The sequence below is a fragment of the Dermochelys coriacea genome, chromosome 10 (genome assembly GCF_009764565.3).
Source record: "Dermochelys coriacea isolate rDerCor1 chromosome 10, rDerCor1.pri.v4, whole genome shotgun sequence".
Classification (NCBI taxonomy): Eukaryota; Metazoa; Chordata; order Testudines; family Dermochelyidae; genus Dermochelys; species Dermochelys coriacea.
In genome coordinates, this window is record NC_050077.1 from 17,676,534 (window position 1) to 17,698,062 (window position 21,529).

The 21,529-nt window shown below is 41.6% G+C and overlaps 1 protein-coding gene across 7 annotated transcripts in view; it reads right to left on the reverse strand.

The window, feature by feature from the left end:
* Positions 1–1,553: 1,553 nt before the first annotated feature.
* The window catches only part of VPS35L (VPS35 endosomal protein sorting factor like), a 111,114-nt gene continuing 91,138 nt past the window's right edge, over positions 1,554–21,529 (reverse strand). For 5 of the 7 annotated variants that reach the window (XM_038419885.2, XM_043493993.1, XM_038419886.2 and 2 more), the window contains 3 exons: positions 14,992–15,110; positions 4,755–4,901; positions 1,753–2,962 (listed from right to left, as the gene is read on the reverse strand). In XM_038419885.2, coding sequence (XP_038275813.1) covers positions 2,864–2,962; positions 4,755–4,901; positions 14,992–15,110 — 365 coding nt within the window. In that variant the 3' untranslated portion in view covers positions 1,753–2,863. Of the gene's footprint in view, positions 1,597–1,752; positions 2,963–4,754; positions 4,902–14,186; positions 14,362–14,991; positions 15,111–21,529 lie in introns of those variants that run through there. The other 2 variants (XM_038419887.2, XR_006274817.1) reach the window with 2 other exon arrangements.

Genomic DNA, 21,529 nt, shown 5'->3' on the forward strand with positions numbered 1-21,529 from the left:
CAGACTTCTGTTTGATCATAAAATAGGTTACAGAGCTGTTCAGTATCTCTATTCTTCTGAGACATTTGTATATTACCTTCTGTAAAAAGATCCTGGTATTCTGCACGTCCATGTATCACAGAAAGCCACATTAGCTGTATAGCTAACAGGATCAGAGTCCTTGCATGCATGTTCTACACTGCAGATTTGTAGATCACCATTACACCCCATACATGGGCATACCAAACCAATCAACACTCCCACAAAAATAGGTAGAGCAGACATTTTGCTAGAGAACTCCCAGGCTTCCAAAGGAATTGAACCATGGGTGAAACACACCAAGACAAAGTGGCTGTAACGTGAGTAAACACACTCGTTGGGGGGAATGGGGGGGGGAACTGAGAATGGTTTAGCACTTGCACACCATCAGGTTAATTTTTAAAAAACCTTTACTCTACTAAATTAGCACCACTCCCCTCCCACTGACCACCTGTAATTCTGGTTCTCACCAGACTTTGCATTGATGAATTAACAGCATATGAGCAAAGAATGGAAACAGTCAAATATATACCCATTCCATATTGCATAGCTATGATACACTTGTTCTGATGGTTATATACTTTTTGGCCTGAGGGACACATCAGGTTTCCAAAATGGTATGGAGGGCTGTGCCTCCCCAAACAGCCAGGCGTGCCATGGCCTGGCCTCTGCCCCCTATCTGACCCCCCCAGGACTCCTGCCCCATCCACCCCCTGCCACCCGCCCCTGACTGCTCCCCGCTGCCCCATCCAACCTTCCCTCTCCTTCCTGACTGCCCTCCCACCAGGACCCTCTGCCCCCATTCAATCCCCCTGTTCCCCACTCTGACCCCTATCCACACCCCCACCCCTGACCACCACCCCAAACTCCCCTGCCCTGTATCCAAACCCCCCCTCCACCGCTCCCTGCCCCCTTACCGCACTGCTTGGAGCACTGGTGGCTGGCGGTGCTACAGCCGCACCGCCCAGAGCACCAGGAGAGGCAGTTACGCCACCTGGCTGGAGCCAGCCGGACCCCCGTGCAGCACAGAGCACCAGGTTGGCCGGGCTCTGCAGCCCCGCCACCCAGAGCTTTGCGCCGGCAGCGCAGTGAGCTGAGGCTGCAGGGGAGGGGCTGGGGGCTCACCTCCGGGGCCGGGGGCTCGCCTCCCGGGGCCAAGCAGGATGGTCCCACGGGCCGTAGTTTGCCCACCTCTGTTATATACCCTACACGATTACTTTTGAAAAAATTTATTTCCAATCTAAAATTTTTAAAAAGTATTAACAAGCATCCAATATCATTCAACCCCTCTGAATGAAAACTAATTCCTAACTCTCTACTGCAAGCTGTGCATACCCAACTAAAATTACAGACAGCAAATGATGTAGTGAATGTCCATTGACAAGTGGACCCTTTGATATAATTACCGTGGACTCAAAATATGTTGCAGAAAAATCAGTTGTTGCCTGGCAACCAGAGCAGTTATTCACCGCAACTGGCCTATCACTACAGTTAGCTTTTTTTTTAAATAGCAGTTAAGCTTCATCCACTTTAAACCCCGGCATGTGTGATTGACACCTGCATTTCTTAACACACCACCTGCAAAAACAATAAAAATCTGCAATCATTAACTGATTAACACTTCTGCTCTCCAGCTAAACTAGTTTTGGGGACATAACTCCTTGTTTTAATCAATGAGGCAGTCATCAGTCTTAGCACGATGGAGAATATTTTAACAGCACCATTCCACACGCATTACGTAGTGCAGCTTCTACCACAGAGCAGAACTATATTATTAGAGAATTTCATTCACACAAAATGGAATTTTCACCCTCCACAAAAGACAACTACTTGCTCAAAATTTGGCTAGACTATTTTAGTCATCCTTGGTTATTGTAGAGGATAACTCAGTAAATTGCCTAAACTCAGTCAAAACTAGGGCACTTATGGCAGTAACAGCAACCTCACATCCTGGCTCCTTGCCACTGGCAGAGTGGAATTTGTTAAGCAGTAGAATAGCAAATGGAACTAATCATCACAGCATGTTCAGTCAGGTGATGACTGTGGATACATGTAATAAGGAAGAAAGATGAACTAAACTGCACATTAACAGGTTTTATTTGATGATACTGTGCATTTGGACTGAAAACACAAGGTACTTTAAATACATTTGCATTTTCCTCTGAAGACTCCCCACCGATTGCCAGATTAGATGTAGAGGTTCCCTCCATTTTACAAAACATTTTTAGACTAAAATGAAAAGCATAAACATGTTGGCGAAAGTGTATTACAAAAATGGTTTTTCAAATCCAGAAAACAGTAACATCTCAGCCATATTCCTGTTACAGTGAAACTGGCCACATGAATATTGGAAACAACTCTGTCTACAAAGAAGTCTGAGGCATAATTCTCATCCAGAACTATTGCTGATCATGAACTAGGATGTTACATCAACATATTGCTCACACACAAGAGAAAATAATATGTCCTAAATGGAATGAAGTTGGGGGGAAGGGGGAACTCCTGAATATGCGTATGTGGATAATTTTCTTCCTATGTTGTTAAAGTCATGTCAAATTCAGGTCTAGAATGTTATTTGCCATCAGAAATTTTAAGATACACTTTACTGAATCTAAACATTTCAATCAGATTCTGTTCAATGACACCATTGGAACCAAACTTAGTTCAAATTATTGCACTTTGTCAGAACAATTTTATCTTGTCCAAATCAATCTGTCATACTTTTAAGTGAAACTTAAAAATGAAAATACATTGAACTCTAATAAAAGCTCAGAATAAAGCTTCTATTTTATGGACTTGGCAACATGCCCTTCGTTACAGATGACTCTGGAAAGGGTAACATTCATCAGGTCCTGGACTGCAGAGGGAGTCTTAGTGCCAGCTCTGTAAAATGACTCATTTCAGGTTGCTTGCTTTGCCTCTTGATGTATTCCAATGTTTTTACCTACAGAGGAAGGAGATATACAAATCTTTGTGCTTTTTCTTGAATCAGATTTCTTGACAGCCATATGAAAGTTTTAGTGAAGAACGCCTCTGATTTTTCACTTGGTTTCAATACTGCAGTCCAATCCAGGCATAAGCACCACACACTCCTGACCCCAGCGCTGGCAGTCACAGGTGTTGCTCAACAAGTATTATTTTTCAGGTCTGGACCATGCTGCTTCTCCACTAACCAGAAAGGCAGTTTCATTTGGAGTAAAGCCATCTCCTGTACTCCTAGCCCCAGCAGTTTCAGTTCTCTTACATCCAACAAATGCATGACATACTTATAAAATGGGCTGGGAAAGTTACCAAGGCAGTCTAAATATAAAAGGTTGGCTAGTCAGCATCCAGTAAGCCGATGCTGCCGACTGGTCCAGGCTGGATGCTAGTGTTGTAAAGTGGACCACTGGTCATAGCAAAAGAGACTAAAATCACACTCCATTTTACTTATAACCCTGTCAGTCATGGACCCAGGACCCAAGTGAAAGGTTACCTCTGATTTCTGTTTTGAGCAGATGTTGATTCAAAGTTGGCATTTATATTATGTGCTCTCATAAAATCAACAGTAAGTTATTAGGATTCAGATACACAGGACATGTTATTTTTCAATTCAAAACTATTTTAAAAGATTTAAATGAACATATTTTTGTTATAAGGAAATAAATCTAATAAAATCACTGTGAGGCATGGCTAGAAAGGGTTAAACATCCTGCAAAATAAATAACTCGCAGAAGACATGTGGGGAGATAATGTTTGTGTTTTTGTGTATTTACATATGTATAAGTAGGGTCGACAATGTAATCAACAGTCCCTGTCTATGCTGTATTCTGATATAATTTAAATTAATTGTAAACACGGGATCTCTCAGTATTTATCTCTCTTTGCAATGTACTGTGAATGGTGAAGGAAAATGCAAATGGCCTTATGTTAATTCGTATAGCTAAGTACCGGTGATGGACCTCCTTCAAAGTCATCCTATTTACCTTTTGTTCCCCAAGGAACTCCCAACTTGTCAAAGAGAACATGAAATTGTATAAAGATCCTTGGGTCCCAATTCTATCATCTCAGATCTGCTTAAGCTTCGTCAGAGCAAGTTTGAGTCACAAGACTGAGGTTGCAGTTATGCGGGTACGCCCTGAATATGATATCTGGACATTGGACTATGACCTATGAACTGAATTCTAAAGGAACTCTTTGCAACCACAAAGCTCACCATCTCTGCTATGAATCTGCACCTAAATGAACTGAACTCATGTCTGTATGTATATTGATCTTTTAATCATACTCGTTCTCTCTTGTTTTTTAATACATTTTAGTTTAATTAATAAGAATTGCCTATAGTGTGTATTTGGTTAAGATCTGAAACATTCATTAGCCTGGCAGGTAATGTGTCCAATCCTTGATTGGTAGAACCTTTCATTTTATATGATGAAATAAGATTTACTGAAATTTTCATCATATTTGACGTGGGTACGTGGATGGAGGTCTGAGGCTGGACCATGTTAAGGGAACTGTGTTGTTTGGACTTCTGAGTAACCAGTAAGGTAATAAAAAAGCCGTTTTATGCTGGCTGGGTGAATCTAAATATTGGAATATCTACCAGCTTTTTGGGGTTTGGCTGCCCCATTCTTTGAAGTTCACCCTAATTGAGTGACCACAGATGGCTTCCACTGGGACCAGTAGGAGTAAAAGGAAGGGCACCTAGAACTAATACCAAAAATGGCACACTCCATTTCAGTTCATGTTATTCTTACCATAGTCTTGGTGTCAGCAAAGCCATGCTTCTGTGCCAGGTTCCAGAGATTGACTGAAAGTTGGTTTAGTTTGTTGTTCCGTAGGTCTCCATGAGCTAAAATACTATTAAAGAAGTAGAGAGCCAGCTGGCTTTGGCGCTTCAGAGTCTATCATTAAAAAAATAAAAAAAAGTAAAAAATTATTCTACAGCCATCCTGGAGTTCTGATATATCAGCAAAATATAGATATCCTGATAATTATACACAGTCCAGAGAATTTTACCAATAGCTAGACATATGCTCTGTAACCAACAGGCCTAGCATTATCAACATCAGCAAGGACTTTGGGGCTAGTTCTCCATGCATTTGTCCTCAAAATAGGACAAATAAAAAAACACCTACCTACTCATTCAGCCCCATTCCAAAGTAGTGTGAGTTACAACAGCTCCTACATCAGGTGTCAGTTTAGTTCAATGACTTGGTACATTTTTGTAATATTGTGCATTCTGGATACCTGAATGGTTGTAGCTGTAAACACCACCACTACTGCATACACACAGTACCGAACGTGGGCACCTCTTCTGCCACCTCACTGACAGGACTGTTTGAAAGGTTCTATAGGATGATTTAGTGGGGGATTGGTCCTGCTTTGAGCAGGGGGTTGGACTAAATGACCTCCTGAGGTCCCTTCCAACTCTGATATTCTATGATTCTATGATACTAGAACCCTGAACTTACCCGAGATCAGGATGCCTTTAAGATCCTATTAGGACTGTGAATATTAGCCCAGATTCGTAAGAGTCCGGCAGACTTGGGGTGATGTTCATATAGCCTGACCTGCCTTTTAGCCCCTCACACCTAACAGCAGCTTCCACAGGGATCTCAGCACCGTCTTCCCAGAGGTCCTCCCTACAGTCGCTTGCTGTCTCTTGAGGCCAGGAGGTTTCTCCCACTTTTTATAGTCAAGGAAATCCTACAAAGGATCTTTGGAACACAGGCAACCATGCACTAAACCTTATGGAGTGCTACTGGCCCTGCTGCTTAGCTTACTAGTGGTTGCAACAGCAGTCAAATTGTGTTTTAGGGAATGAAAGGCAGAGACAAGTAAGATACATTACAGGATTGTGGCCCAATTGCCTCTGGCCCACTCCTCCCAAAAGCTTTCAAAGTGGGACTCTGTATCAGTATGCAGAAGACCAAGATCACGGAGACAGGAGAAAACGCTATCAGCGCAGGCGGAGGTGAGATTGGTGGAGCAGAGTACAAGATTTGGCAATTTTGTCTATCTTGGAAGTACAATATCCGCTAGTGGCCAGCTCTCTAAGAAAGTTAAAGACAGTAGATCATTTTCCTGTCTGTTAAACATCTGGAAGAGTGAGAAGAATACAATGCTATTGTCCTCCCAACATTATTGTTAGCCCTAGAAACATGACAGATTACTCCTCGGATTAAGTGAGGAGGCATGGGATATGGGGGTGGGGAAGAAAAGACAGAGGAAGGGAGTTATTGCTGCGGGGGTCACATAGACTGGAGGTCAGAAGGGCTAGTGTGGGGACAAACTGGAGCAGGGGCTGAATGGGAGTGGAGGTGCAGGGACACATGGGAGTAGACAGGGTGGCTGAGTGCGGGTGCAGACACACATGCGGATGGGGTGAGCAGGTGCAGGCACACATGAAGACAGGGCCTGATGTGTCTGACGGATTGGGAGAGGCTAGGGCTCAGCTCCCCAACTCCCTAACAATCCCTCCACCCCCAAAAAACCTGTTCCATACTTCTTCCACCCACACCCAAAAACCCACGTGGTTCACTCCCAGGCTCCTTCCGAACTATTACTTCCCTCTCCCTCAGCTCCTCCATTACCCCTGACTCCCCAAACCTTTGCACTGCTTCTGAGGCATGCAGGAAATACATTTCTCTATTGTAGTTTAAATGAATTACTCAACGTTCTGTATTAATATGCCGAGTAAAGAATCTATTTGTCAAAACAACATTTCTTGAATCTTTTTTGTTGTCTATATTGTTACAGACATACTTGCCGACAGGTATTTTTAAATAAGTTACCAAAATAATTGAAACTGGCGTGATTATATTGTCTTATTTTGACAAATAAAATACGCAGAATTTTAAAATACTGTGCGCAGAATTTTTAGTTTTTGGTGCAGCATTCCACCAGGAGTAGCAGATAGTGGAAATACATGACAGGAAGCTGAATGCATTTCACCACCATTGTTTAAGAAGAATCTTGAGAATTCTCTGGAGAGATTGTGTAACCAATGAGAAAGTGTTGTGCTGCACAGGTCACCAGACTGTGGACTCAATAATTAGGGCGATACTGCTTTGTCATCAGCCTTCCCATAGCAGAAGCTCAAGGTATTTCAGACTGGATTCCACGCAGAGAAAAAAAGTCATGGAAGACAAAGAATGATCTATTGCAGGATGGTTGAAAAGGATATTACCATCGTGGAGACAACTTATGATGGAGTCACATCTTGGTCTGGATAGACAGCAATAGAAAGAATTGGTTGTCTCATGCACCACTAGGTAGAGGAGATTCTAAGTCTAAGTCTCCTTCCAAGAGATGCAGAAAAAAGGGAGAGGGCTTTCTTGCTCCAGAAGGCAGCGGAAAGAACACCTTGACAACTTTTAAAAAAAATTAATTGCAAAACTTTGCAAATCAGGTCTCTTATAGAGCAACTTTACACAGCTATACTACAGACCTCTTAGCATCACCACCAGCACGGGGCATGCATAATGGAAATGCTGACACCACTTCCACTGTTATTTATGCCTATGCTGCTAGGCACTGCTATTATCAAAGGTCACGTCTGAGGGGAGGTATTTATTTACCATTGCTTTTCTAGAGCTGTACTTTGTGTTCGGCTCACTTGGAAAAGAGACCGTTGATTAAAAGGCAGAGCCTCATCTACTACAATAATTGAATCAATTGAAGAGCAGTTAGAAGCAAATGCACAATCATGGTGAACCCCCACATTAATTAACAAATTTCATTCTTCACTTGAGCCTTCTCTAAGTTCAGCCAGTAAATTCTATGGCCAGTATACAGTATTGCTGTGGCAGTGAAAAGAAATTAATGTTTCCTATCACTGCCAGCAGAACTAATTGCATATGCACACTATCAAAAAGGAGATGGCATGGACCAAGCAGCTAACCAAGGAGAAGAGAAGATACCCACCCCCACTGGGGGCAGTAGCACTTGATCATTAAGCATTTAGCGACCAACCTACAAACACGCCAACTCTTTCAAATCAGTGAGATTACTCATGGTAACAAGTACTAGCAAACATGTTAATAAAATGTAGGCTCAGACCTTCACTATTTTATCTATTTTTCTCCCACTTGCGACTGTCTCTTTTATTCATGCTGCCCGTTAGTTTGGGAGGCTTTCCCAAACCTAACATATGCTAAACTACCTTAGAAAACTTTGGACAATGGGTCTGCCAGTGAAGCATCTAGCTATGAAGACAACAAGCCACTGTGTGGCTTGGACCCCTGTATTTTATTCGTAAGTGCCTTTAGAATATAAGCTCTGCACATACCGATTATGTTCTTTATTTAGCATGTTCAGCTGCTACATAGATAGGAAGATATTTTACAAAAAAAGATACTGAATTGGCAAGGTCATATAGCATTGGAGTATTTGACTATCACACTGTTAAATATTTAAAGTCAGTACAAGTGGCTACTTTTCAATAGATTACTACTTTTATTCTGAGGTGGTGCTTAGAATATTAGATTGAAACTCCCTTTCTTAAAAACTTTTATTACAAAAATTATGGGTCACTCAATGAGTACATAAATCCCCACTAGTGTTAATGTGAGTAAATGCAGCAGTCACAGAGAAAATGCTTCCATTTACATTTATATACTGTAGCACCTTTCATCCCAGTGGCTCCCAAAGCTCTTTATAGCCTTAGATTCAAGCATCATTTCATCCACTATTGAAATGTGGCCACTTCTGGACACAGACACGGTCCATCAGTCTGCCCCAGCAACACTATAACAGGAAGCACAGCGACATATCTAGCAAACTATAAGGAAACTATGAGTAGTTAGAAAGTAACTATCAGAGCTGAGAGAAAGCACTGCACTAGGACCAACATCTCTGGGCAAAAGGAAAATAAAAGAAAGAATATATGATGTGGCATGACAGCATGCATTTGAGATGGGAGAATTATGCGATGCAAAGCCTTTTTGCCACTCCACCATGTATTTTGTACTTGTACATTTTAGAGAAATACTTCAGAAATCTTTAGAGCATTTAAATTATTATCTGGACTATTTTCCCCCTCCACCTTAGATTAACCACTTGTGCCTATATATTTTTGCTTGAATCCAAACATAGGAGAAAGACTGTTTGAAGCTGCCTGCAGGTTTACGATAGTAATAATCCTAGTGGAGCTAGATTATTGAGCAGAGTGCAGGAGAGGTAGTCAAAGGTCTCTCCCCTGAATATCCCCACCATATTGTATTTCTATACAATATATATATGCCTGTGTATGTGCCCACACTCTGTTTAACATTTTGATAACATAGAGAACACTTCAAAAAGGATGCAGCACATTCAAGACAGAGTCAGAAGGAAGGGATGTACATTACAATTCACAGTATTTTGAGGTAAGCACACAGGCACAAGTAGGAGATGGTGATCCAATCATATGTTAGAAGTTGCAAAGTTAAGAGATGCACAGACTCCAGAGAAGATGGAGTAAAAGCCACTATATAAAAAGGAACAAAACCAAGAAGGCATGCAACACTCTGCATTTTGATCAACAAGAATATTTGTGTAACATGGCACTGACCTCAAAACTGAGTGAGAAATCCATGTCAACATGCTGCCAACTCCACTGACATAATCAAGACTGAACTGTGGAGGGCATTCCAACTCATGAGGAGGTATTTATGGGCAGCAAACAGAGATGAATAGATCTAGTTTCTGGCAGTCACATAAATCATGAGACTAATAGTTCCCACACCAAAGAGAGCAGAGAGAACCCACTTGATAGGCATTTTTCATAATCTTTGAAACAGTGTGTAGATGACACTGAAATAAAGAAAGAACTACACAAGCCCAGAACATGTGGCCTGTTATGTGCCTCATGTCCTATCCCCTCCAGCAAAGAGTAGAGTAATATCTTAATTTAATATGGCATGATGGAGAAAAATGTGATCTTGCTGGTCTTACTATTCATTTTAGCATTGCTTACAATAGCAATCCTGCTTTCTAGCATTCACTCCAGCCTTCCATTGAAATCTGCTCGCTTAAAGCTTCATGCTGTGACGAATAAGGCATTTGGGAATTTAGTTGTGCTCCTTCCTCTCAAGAGGTCACAGTGGGCAGCTTCTCCTCTCCTCAAGAGTCCTTCAGGGGCCGTTCATACACATTAGTCAATTAGGGACGATCATAAGATGGTATAAGCAGACAATATCATGCTCTCAGAACTTAATACACAGTGCCATTACACAGTTATCCTCCTCTTTGGGATAATAAAGCCCCTCGATATAAGACAACTGACTCAAGTTCAGTCTGAGTAAAAGGTGATGCTGATTGGAACAGAAGAAGCACTAATAACCCAGCAGCAGCTCTGAACTTGCCAACTGTTGTAAGCACAAGTCCCCTGTTTACGAAGGTAGTATGTACACAGTCTTAGGGTCCTCTTGAACTCCTCATTGTTCCTGCATTCCTAAATAGTAGCAGCAAGCAGAATTCCTTCTTCAGATGGCCAGGTGACTAAATCCTTTCTTGTGGATACAGACTTTGAAACAGCACTCTGTGATTTGTCAGTCACACTCTAGGAGTACTCCAACACACTCTACATGGGAACTCCAGCTGGCTTGGTGTACAAGAGCTTGCTTTCCTGGTTAGACCAATGAAAACATACTATTCCAGTGCTTCAAGCCCTATATTGGCTACCTATCAGATTCAGGATACGCTTCAAAACCATGGCCCTAATTTTTTAAAGACCTCATTAAAGTAGAGCTCAACAATTCAGCTATTTGTTTCTCTATTGCCACATGGGGTTCATGCACGATGGAGCCCATGGCAATACTCTCAGAAGCACTTTTGTTGAAGGCCCATAGCCAGAGAAATCCCTGTCAGCAGAGATCAGGATGGTTTCCACTCTTGCCACTATTAAAGAGTAGTACAAGACACTTCCTGCTGAGCGAGCCTTCCAAGATAACTGCAAGCTACAACAATGGCCTGGCTACATTTCTCAGACTGACGACTTAATAAAAAGTAGTTGCTTTTCTACAGGTATCACAACTGTACTCATGAGACCACTCAATACCTCTTTGTTATGGAAGCAAGATGAGATGTTGGAATGAAGAATCTTAACTGGCTGTAGACTAACCAAGTTGCTGGAAATTCTGAAAACACCAAGTTCACCTCATCTTTGAATTTGATTTGAATAGGAGCAGGGTGAAGTTTGGACTTCTGATAACTGGAACTGTGGGAGAATTGCAGGTATTTGTTTCTGGCAACTCCTACAGCTTGCAGATACTTTCCCAACAGTGCAGAAAGCATGCTCCCTGCTCCAAGAAGCTAACAAAGCCATTACTGTTTGAAAGCTTTAGTAACAATACTGGAGTGACAATAATAGAGAATTGTTTCAGGAAGAACTTTAAATCTTTAGCATCTTTAAAATAAAAAATAGGTGAGCTAATTGGGTAAATAGGTGTGGTGGCTGAGAGATTAAGGAGCTTGACTACAATCCCCGAAGGTTGAGAGTTCAAATCTCACTTCATCTCACCCTGAAAGGCCATCACCAATTATCACCCAGGTGCAAAATGCGTACCTGATCCATCAGGTTAGGGCAGTCAAAGGTGGTTGGACATGACGCTGACCACCTCACTTCCTAATGTAACACTGGCTACTGTAACACTTTGGGTTTGGATCCAAAGCAAATGGCTCTGCATGAAACATGCACACATTTGACTGTTCACGACTCAGTCCAACTGCCGCAGGCAGGATTTTAACATTTATAAGAATTCTGCATTAAAAACAAACAAAAAAACAAAAACAAACAAACAAGAACAAAAACCCTTCCAGTCCAAAATGCAATAAAAATGCAAAGCAGGGAACGGTATGGTGGCACACTCCCATGACCACAGACAGTTTGTATTTGTATAGGGTAGTTTGGGACTGTAAATTTCAGTTCAAACAATATCACACAAAAGAAGCAGAATTTTTTAAAAAATATTTTTTAAAGTAATATAGGAAGAAAGGATACTGTTACTGTGTTAACATCAGATTCACTTCTCTTCCTTCAAATTGCAGTTTGGCAAAATCATTTTATTATATGAAAATCAATTCCCTTTTATGGGTTTCAAATGAAATGAACCAAGGAAAACCAATATCAGCAGAGGCTTGTTCATGTAAATGAGCAGCCAGATAATAAAAGGTCGCCAACACTGAAGTGATCAAAATAAAATCTGAGATGATTTTCTGCCAAGTACTGCTTTAGAGCTGAAGGATGCGACTTTAACATCATCATCAACCCCTACACTCCCCACCCCCTAAAAGAAAGGAAAAAAGAGAGAAATACTTGGCTTCTGTATAGTGCTCTTCATCCACAGATCTGAAAGCACTTTGTAAAGGAAGGCAAATATCCCCCCACCTTACAACTAGGGAAACTGAGGCACAGAAGAGAAGTGACTTGCCCAAGATCACACAGCTTGCCAATAACAGAGCTAGGATCAGAGTGTGTGTCCCTTTACTCTCAGACCAGTGTCCCTCTATCTACTGGACCACAATATCTCCTGCTTCAGTGAATTAGCTAGACGGACTCTCTTAGTAGTCTAAGCATCAGGTTTGTAAAGCTAGACTTTCTGGAGACACAAGTCCCAATCCCAGCAGGACAGGCTCAGCCTGTGTGAGGTAAATACAGTGACAGTTTACTGTGTTTGGTATTTCACAGAGTATCTTAAAACCCAGTCCTGTGTGTTCTGTGAGCACATTAAAAAGATCCCATGGCACTATTTGTAAGAGCAGAAGTTGCTTTGGTGTCCTTGCCATTGCACAGGGTGCTGGTTTGCTGTTGCATCCAAAGATAGCTATATTTCACCGTGCTACTGTACATACATAGTTTATGCTGTACATTGGAATATGCTACTGTAAAAATGTGGGATTTATTAATTTTGAATCTCTACAGTTGTTTTATGAGAAAGTATTTGATATCAAAGGCAGAGGAAATACTGTAACAGCAGTAGCTGGGCTCTCAAGTGCATGTTGCTTAATGAATTCTTGGAGGCATACCTTAAGGATCTCTCTTTTGAAGAATTTCTAAAATGTAATCCCAGCAGAAGGGGAAGAAAAAAAAACAACCACCTGAACTATTTGGCGAGTAGCCAAGTAAAATGACATAAGAGAAGGACTTCAGCTCTATTTTCTTTCCATCAAAGACTCACTTTGCCCTGCATTTCAGGCTATAAGACATGAGACAATAGTCTAATAGAGACAGTTAAAAAAAAAAAAAAGCTGTTGCTGTGGGAATTGAAGCTCAGAAACAGACATGTTACCAGGGACATAGTCTGTTCTCATGCAGAGGTGATGAGTTCAGTAACATGGAGAATGCCAGTCATTACCACATAACAAATGAGTCCATAGAGCTGTTTTTGATCTCACATACCGTATAAACCCGAAATCAAGGAATCCAATAAATCGACAAGGGTTTGTGCTTTGTTTTAACTAGTGTAACCATTATTCAAAATAGGGTAAAAGTGAAAGTACTCCCTACAGCTAAGCAAATCATTCTTAATCACCCTCTGGGATGCAGAGCCTTTACAAATGAAGTAATTTCCACTGCATTTAGCTCAGAACAGACCAATCGGTTAATTCTCATTTTGTCCATTAGCCTATTCCAGAAGTCTGGTTAGGCTGATGAGAAAAGTAGCAATTGGGACTAGGGAGAAAATAGAGACTTTGGTTTAGGTCAGGAGTGAAGTGACAGCTGGGAGGGAATGAAAACAGAAGGGAGCTGTAGAGATTATTACACCTCAAGAAAAGCAGCAAGACCAAAATTGGCCCCAGAGCAGCATCCACTGCCTAGCAAAAAACAATTCTCTCTGGTACAACTGACTGTCCATGTCATGCACAGAATGCAGCTAAACAATCCATCTCTTAAAGAGTACAACAACAAATAGTGGGGCTATAAATATTACTGAATCTCTTCACACCACTGTTGCCTACATGATGTCTGTTTATTTTTTTTAACCAAAGTAACACCATACAATCCTCTCCAGCGCTGTAAACATTCACAGGACTTTCCAAAAGCAGCAACACACTAGATTGCACTGTCAATTATTTACTCCTGGAGGAATTCTGCATCACTGTGTGTGCACAAAATTCATGTCCCCTACAGATTTCTTTGGTTCCCTGCAGAAAAATGGCTTCTAGCGGGGAAGCAAAGGGAAACCACAAGAGCGGTCACGCACCTCTCCCCAGCAGTGCAGGCAGATTGGTTTGGGCGCCCAGAACAGCCATTAGAGACGTAAATCACTGCTTCAGAGAGTGGACTGGGTAGCTGTGCATATGAGAAAGAGACACTCTGTCCCTCTCGCTCGCTATTGCAGCACGCTCAGCATGGAGGGTCAGGGCTTCACGGTGTTTCTGAGGAGGTAAGCGTGTGAAGACCAGAATGTAGAAGCCTGCCTGTTTAGTGAATTGTTCCCATTGTCTTTGTGAATTCCCCCAGGAATACAAAACAGGTATAAAAGTTTTAAGACTTGTTTACATTGCCAGTGAGGTATAAAGGACAGTATGGCCTTATAAATGCTTATGGTGCTTTAGCGATTAGAACTGGTCAAACTTTCTGGACTGAAAAAATTTCCTATCAAAATGTGCTCCATGAACTGTTTGCTACTGATCTTTCTACCAATGGTCAGTAGCCAATATAAATTGTGAGTTTGACTCACCAGCCCTCAGTTGCTCTTCAGTTGTCTATGATGTAACACGGAGCATATGGCTGCATATATTTGTATGCTCCCCACTCCCATTCTCCATCCATTGTATTGTAGTTTAAATAAATTACTGAAATAATTTAAACCAGTGTGATTATATTGTGTTATTTTGACAAATAAAATATGCAGAACTTTGCAGATTTTTAAAATATTGTGCAAGGAATTTTTAAATTTTTGGCGTAAAATTTCCCCAGGAGTATCAATTGAAAAGGCTCATTTATTGGGCTCTGCAAGTGATCTGGTGTTGCATTGTATAGTAATAAGACAAGAAAAGACATACCTCTTCCTGTCCAAGGGTCTTCAGATGGTCCAGGATCTGAGCTATCACTGTCTCACACAGCTTGTTAATTTCAATCAGGAACTTGGAGTCTCCACCATAGAGGGTGTCATTGGAATCAACTGCAGAAACAAGCATAATTAAATCTGAGTTTAATTTGGATAAATTATATAAGTGTGTTTGCTACAAAACAATACTGGATATTTAAAACAGATAATTTTTAAAGCTGTAAAATGATCCCACCCGCATATGAAATCTTTCATAAAGACCTGACACCTGTGTTTTTATTACCATTGGCTGATCTTAATTGCATGCTGGAACACAAAGCAACATACAGCACAACATACGAACCTTCCATATGGCCAGATCCCTTGCTTTCACTGAAGCTAGGTAGGTTTTGCCATTGATTTTAATAGGAGCGGGATTGATTAAGTTGATGGACAATTTATGCTTTATCCAATTCAAGCACCAACATACAGTTTTGCCGAGCGTTCCAGCAACCACAAACCTGGAGCCCTCATATATTACCATACCACTTTACAACTGCAGAAACGCAACTTGTCTCTGTCAAAGCAATAGTATTCAGGGAAAGAGAATGTCAGAAAAATTGGTGAAAACTGAAAGGCTAGTGCCCATTTTGTAGCACATACCGCGTACACTGTACATGTAAATTTTTCACTTAGCTGTTCCATACCTTTTGTTTGAACTTACTTTATGAATGCAAGGCCGACAATCTGGACAAAAATTTGGCTTATTGACATTATCACCCCAATTTTCCAGATCATTCACTATTATAAAATGTGTTACTGGGACAAGTGACATCAGTTTCTCTTCAATGCTTAACCCCTCTAGCTGATGCTCCCTGTATACCTCAGAAACCTAGTCCCATAAGTATAAGGAAATCAGGCATGTGTGCAACTATTCAGGTGACTCCGGAATTATATATGCATGTTGCTTACACCAGGTTTATATTTATTTGTATACCTAAAAAATGGTAAGGCATTCTAAAGTAAAACTTGATTGACTGAAAATCATGGGCAATACTGACTAAATTCAGATAATAGCAGGAATTTTCAAAGTAGTCTGTATTGTTTTATACCAACTACATAGCCTTCTTTCACCTACTCACTTTAAACAACACTTATTTTAAAGAGAATACATTACATGAAGAATTTTCAAATACAAGCATACTCTAGAAAAATCAGGGAGTGGGAGAGGAAGATCATCCCCAGCCCTCAGAGAACTCATCTATTTAAAAGGTTTTGTTTTATTATTTTATTACTCTTTGGAAACTACTTTCCTTGCATACTGACAAAATAACATGAGAAATGAAAGCTTAGAACAGTCAATATGGTTACTACTGATGCACCACATTCAATTGGTGCTAGAGAAGCTTTTAACTGTTATTAAATTGCAGTTTTATTTTTATTTTTTAAATATTGCAGTGAAAAGTAAATACATGCTGAGCAAAAACATGAGTGATGTAATTTCAAAGCTCATAGGTTCAAACATTTTACACAGCCACAGACTTGATACAAAAAAAGTAGCCCTTTTTTAAATACCCGTGGCCTCTGTTTCATGACAAATATCTATTTTATCAGTAATGCCAGTGGGCCTCATCTGAAATCAAGGATCCATTCTGCTAGGTGCAGTATGGACATATACACAGTCACTGCACTACAGAGCGCACACTAGAAACCTACATAAGTGAAACAAAGCTGACTACAGAACAAGGAGATCTGATTCAGTTATTTCTTATAAATAGGGTTGCCAACTTTCTAAACACCCTTGCCCCGCCCCTTCCCTGTGGCCCCGCCTCCAACCCTTCTCCAAGGCTTCTCCCTCTGTTGCTTGCTCTCCCCCACCGTCTCACTTTCACCAGGCTGGGGCACGGAATTGGGGTGTGGGAAAGGGTGAGGGCTCCAACTGGGGATGTGGGCTCTGGGGTGCAGGAGGGGGCTCAGGACTTGGGCAAGGAGTTGGGGTGCAGGCTCTGGGAGGGAGTTACGGTGTGGGTGCAGGTTAGGTTTGCCAACTTTCTACTTGTGCAAAACTGAACACCCTTGCTCTGCCCCATCGCTGATGCCCCAGCCCTGCTCACTCCATCCCCCACTCCCTCTGTCACTCACTCTCCAGTCCTTGCTTACAGACAGCCCCCCAATCTGAAGCAAATACTCACCAGCAACCACACACCACACAACAGAACCACTAACCCAGGAACCTATCCTTGCAACAAAGCCCGTTGCCAACTCTGTCCACATATTTATTCAGGGGATACCATCATAGGGCCTAATCACATCAGCCACACTATCAGAGGCTCGTTCACCTGCGCATCTACCAATGTGATATATGCCATCATGTGCCAGCAATGCCCCTCTGCCATGTACATTGGCCAAACTGGACAGTCTCTACGTAAAAGAATGAATGGACACAAATCAGATGTCAAGAATTATAACATTCAAAAACCACTTGGAGAACACTTCAATCTCTCTGGTCACTCGATCACAGACCTAAGAGTGGCTATACTTCATCAAAAAAGCTTCAAAAACAGACTCCAACGAGAGACTGCTGAATTGGAATTAATTTGCAAACTGGATACAATTAATTTAGGCTTGAATAGAGACTGGGAATGGATGAGTCATTACACAAAGTAAAACTATTTCCCCATGGTATTTCTCCCTCCCACCCCACCCCCACTGTTCCTCTGATATTCTTGTTAACTGCTGGAATTAGCCTACCTTGCTTGTCACCACGAAAGGTTTTCCTCCTTTCCCCCCCGCTGCTGGTGATGGCTTATCTTAAGTGATCACTCTCCTTACAGTGTGTATGATAAACCCATTGTTTCATGTTCTCTGTGTGTGTGTATATAAATCTCTCCTCTGTTTTTTCCACCAAATGCATCCGATGAAGTGAGCTGTAGCTCACGAAAGCTTATGCTCTAATAAATTTGTTAGTCTCTAAGGTGCCACAAGTACTCCTTTTCTTTTTGCAAATACAGACTAACACGGCTGCTACTCTGAAACCTGTCACTCTCCCTACTCTCACTCACTCATTCTTATAGGGCTGGCTCAGGGGGTTGGGGTACGGGGGGGGGGGAAATCGGGCTGGGGCTGCAGATAAGGGGTTTGGAGTGCAGAACAGTATTCCGGGCTGGGACTGAGGGGTTTGGAGGGCAGGAGGGGGATCAGGGAGTAGGCTCTGGCTTGGGGTGCGGGCTCTGGGGATGAGGGTTTTGGGGTGCAGGGTGGGGCTACAGGCTGGGATCGAGGGGTTCAGAGGGTAGGAGGGGGATCAGAGCTAGGGTCCAGGATTGTGTTGCCGGAGGGGATCAGGGATGCAGGTTCTGGGCGACGCTTACCTTAGGCGGCTCCTGGAAGCAACGGCCTGACCCCCTCCAGCTCCTATGTGGAGGCGCGGCCAGGTGGCTCTGCGTGTTGCCCTGTCCACAGGTGCCACCGCTGCAGCTCCCATTGGCCCCGGTTCCCGGCCAATGGAAGGGGCAGAGCCAACGTTTGGGGCGGGGGCAGCGTGCAGAGCCCCCTGGCTGCCCCTACGCATAGGAGTCAGAGTGGGGACATGCCGCTACTTCCTGTAGCCACGTGGAGCCATGGTAGGAATGGAGCCTGTCTTAGCCACACTACGCCGCTGACCAGACTTTTAATGGCCCGGTCAGTGGTGCTGACCAGAGCCATCAGGATCCCTTTTAAACCAGGGATTCCAGTCGAAAACCTAATCATACAATATATGCAATCAGTCAATATGGCAGAAACCACTTTATTTCACTTTGCTGACCATAAGCAGTTTGTCTTGTATCTATACATGTTTAATTTGTTGGGTTGTTTAGATTATGATCTAAGCCTTAACTCTGCAGCATCGGCTCTGGATGTCTGCAAAAACTGGAAATTCTGCAGCAGCAGACAAATTCAACAAACTTGATTATTTTAAATAAATCCAGATAGCAAGTTTTTAGTGCTATGTATTTTGATATTACATACAATTTTTTAATATCACCAAAATTTACATCTTGAACGTGCCACAGATGATGAAAACTGCACTGTAGAAATTGCTAGGGATGAAAAAGGAACTTTGACAATTGGGAAAAGGACATTTGTAGCTTTTGACACATGGGAATAGACCAGAGGTGGGAATTCTGTTTTAAGTGCAAATAGGAAACCTCTCCTCTTTCTTCCTTTGTTGTGGGAAAGGTACAGGTGACTTGAAAAACAATAGTTTTGGGAAGACTGGAAGACCTGGACTTCTAATTCCATACCTCAGCAATCTGTGACAAGTAAGGCTAAAATTTTGGGGCTGAAGCAAAAAATATCATGGAGGTCTCTGGAAGTCATGGATTCTGTGATATAATCATAACCTTAGAGATAAGCAACTAATGCCTCTAATTATCCACCCACCAGTATTTACCAGTACATTCAATGATGGATACAGTTCATTAGCTGGATATTTCAGTTATAAGCTGAAGTGAGCAGCAGCCAAATAGTTAACGCTGATATTTTAAATTGCCATTACTAGGTTTCAGAGTTAACATATTGATACCCTTGTGAATTCACATCTCTTCAAGCTATTGTGTCAGGCTGCTTGTCTGCATGCAGAAATACTGCATTGATTTACGTTCAGTTCATGTTTGGTACAAACATCAAGAATACCTAGATTCTGCAGCACAATTCCTCAGTGGTATGAGGTGTATGCATGACAAATTCCACAGGCAAGAACAATGAGAATCACAGGGTTCTGATTCTGAAGCGGTGAATCGATAAAGTGCCAAAAAAAACAGTCTGTATTGGAAGAAGCAGGCTGGGTAAATACTAGCATTAACAAGTTCTAATGTGTGATTATCTAAATCAGAATAAAGGTCTATTTGGTATAAACACATTTTAACACCTGGATACATTTTATGTTATGTGCTTCGTGCAGATGCCAGGAAAACTGTTCCATCACATGAAGTCAGTACTCCCCGTTGAGTTAATACTCAAATGCCCACCATTTTGCATCGCAGGCACCAAAAACTCTTAATTGCCAATGCACTAGGGCCCTGGATCCTATGACAATTTCATCTACAAGTAGATGAATGGCTGAAAAAAATCCACTAAATCCAGATGAAAGATTCCATATTCATTGTACTTGGTATTGCTGCCATTTGAATGGTATTTGCACCTAGTCAGGCATGAAAGCTATTTCACTGCAAGCTGAACTCATTTCAGAAATCCACCAGCATTTTTAATGGAACAAACCAGCAGCTGCAAAAGGATAGTCCCATGTTTGTTGATGTAGAATGAAATTAAAGGTTTCAGAGTAGCAGCCGTGTTAGTCTGTATTCGCAAAAAGAAAAGGAGTACTTGTGGCACCTTAGAGACTAACAAATTTATTAGAGCATAAGCTTTCGTGAGCTACAGCTCACTTCATCGGATGCATCCGATGAAGTGAGCTGTAGCTCACGAAAGCTTATGCTCTAATAAATTTGTTAGTCTCTAATAAAATTAAAGATTCTCAGCAAGTCATGGCCAGTCCTCTTTAGCTGTATATATCCAGCATCATCCTCTTTCATGTCACAATTTTCTACTGACTATATAATAATCTGTATGCACTTATTTACGATCTGCAGGAAAGAAGGCATGGAAAGCTGTACTGAGGGAATAATGAACTGCTGCCATTGTTGATTTTAATTTTCTTCCTCAGCAAAATCTAGGTATTTCTAATAAATCAAATCTCCAAGAGAATTAAAAAATCCAATGTCCCCCAGACATCCTTCACAATCATTCCGACAGCTTCTGAGCCCCAGTTCTCTCTCTTTGTACAAGGCACTCCAAGAAATCCATATAACCATGGTGCTGCTGTCTAGAAACAGAAATGTTGCCCCAGGGGAAGAGGGAAAATAACTACTTCACATAGCTTTTTTCATTTTATGATATCATAGGACTTTACAAACATTTAAACTTCAGAACATCCCCAAGAAATGGGTAAGTGTTATTCTGACCCTTTTATAAATGGAAAAAGGTAAGATCACATTCACTTTCTTAGGGATTCTGAAAGAGACTAGGAAGATCTTCACTACAGTCCGGAGTTCCATATTGGCTCAATTGTAAACTTCCTGCTAGGCTGCTACATCTTGTCATGGATGGTGACTTTATCTTGGTAGCCCATCCACCAGAAGAACTCAAGTATTTATTTTAGATCTGTCTTTGAAAATCAGCATACCATCAGAAGAAAGCACAGTCTTAGAGAAGGGGACCAAAAGTCAAGATATCTGGGTTCTATTCCCAGTTCTGCTACTAACTCACCACCACACTTTCAAACATTTTAATCACTCTGAGCCTCACTTTCATGGTTCCAGCTATACAATGAAAACAAATAACCAAATAAATAAATAATTGCCAGAGTGAGATCTTAGAGTCTAGGTGTAAAAACCACAAGCAATTACAATCCACAAAGGACACTCTTCTCTGCCATATATTTTAGCCTTTTTCTGTCGCACACTAAATTTGCAGCATCTTTTTGATCACTGTCAGAATCAGATTTTTTTTTTTAT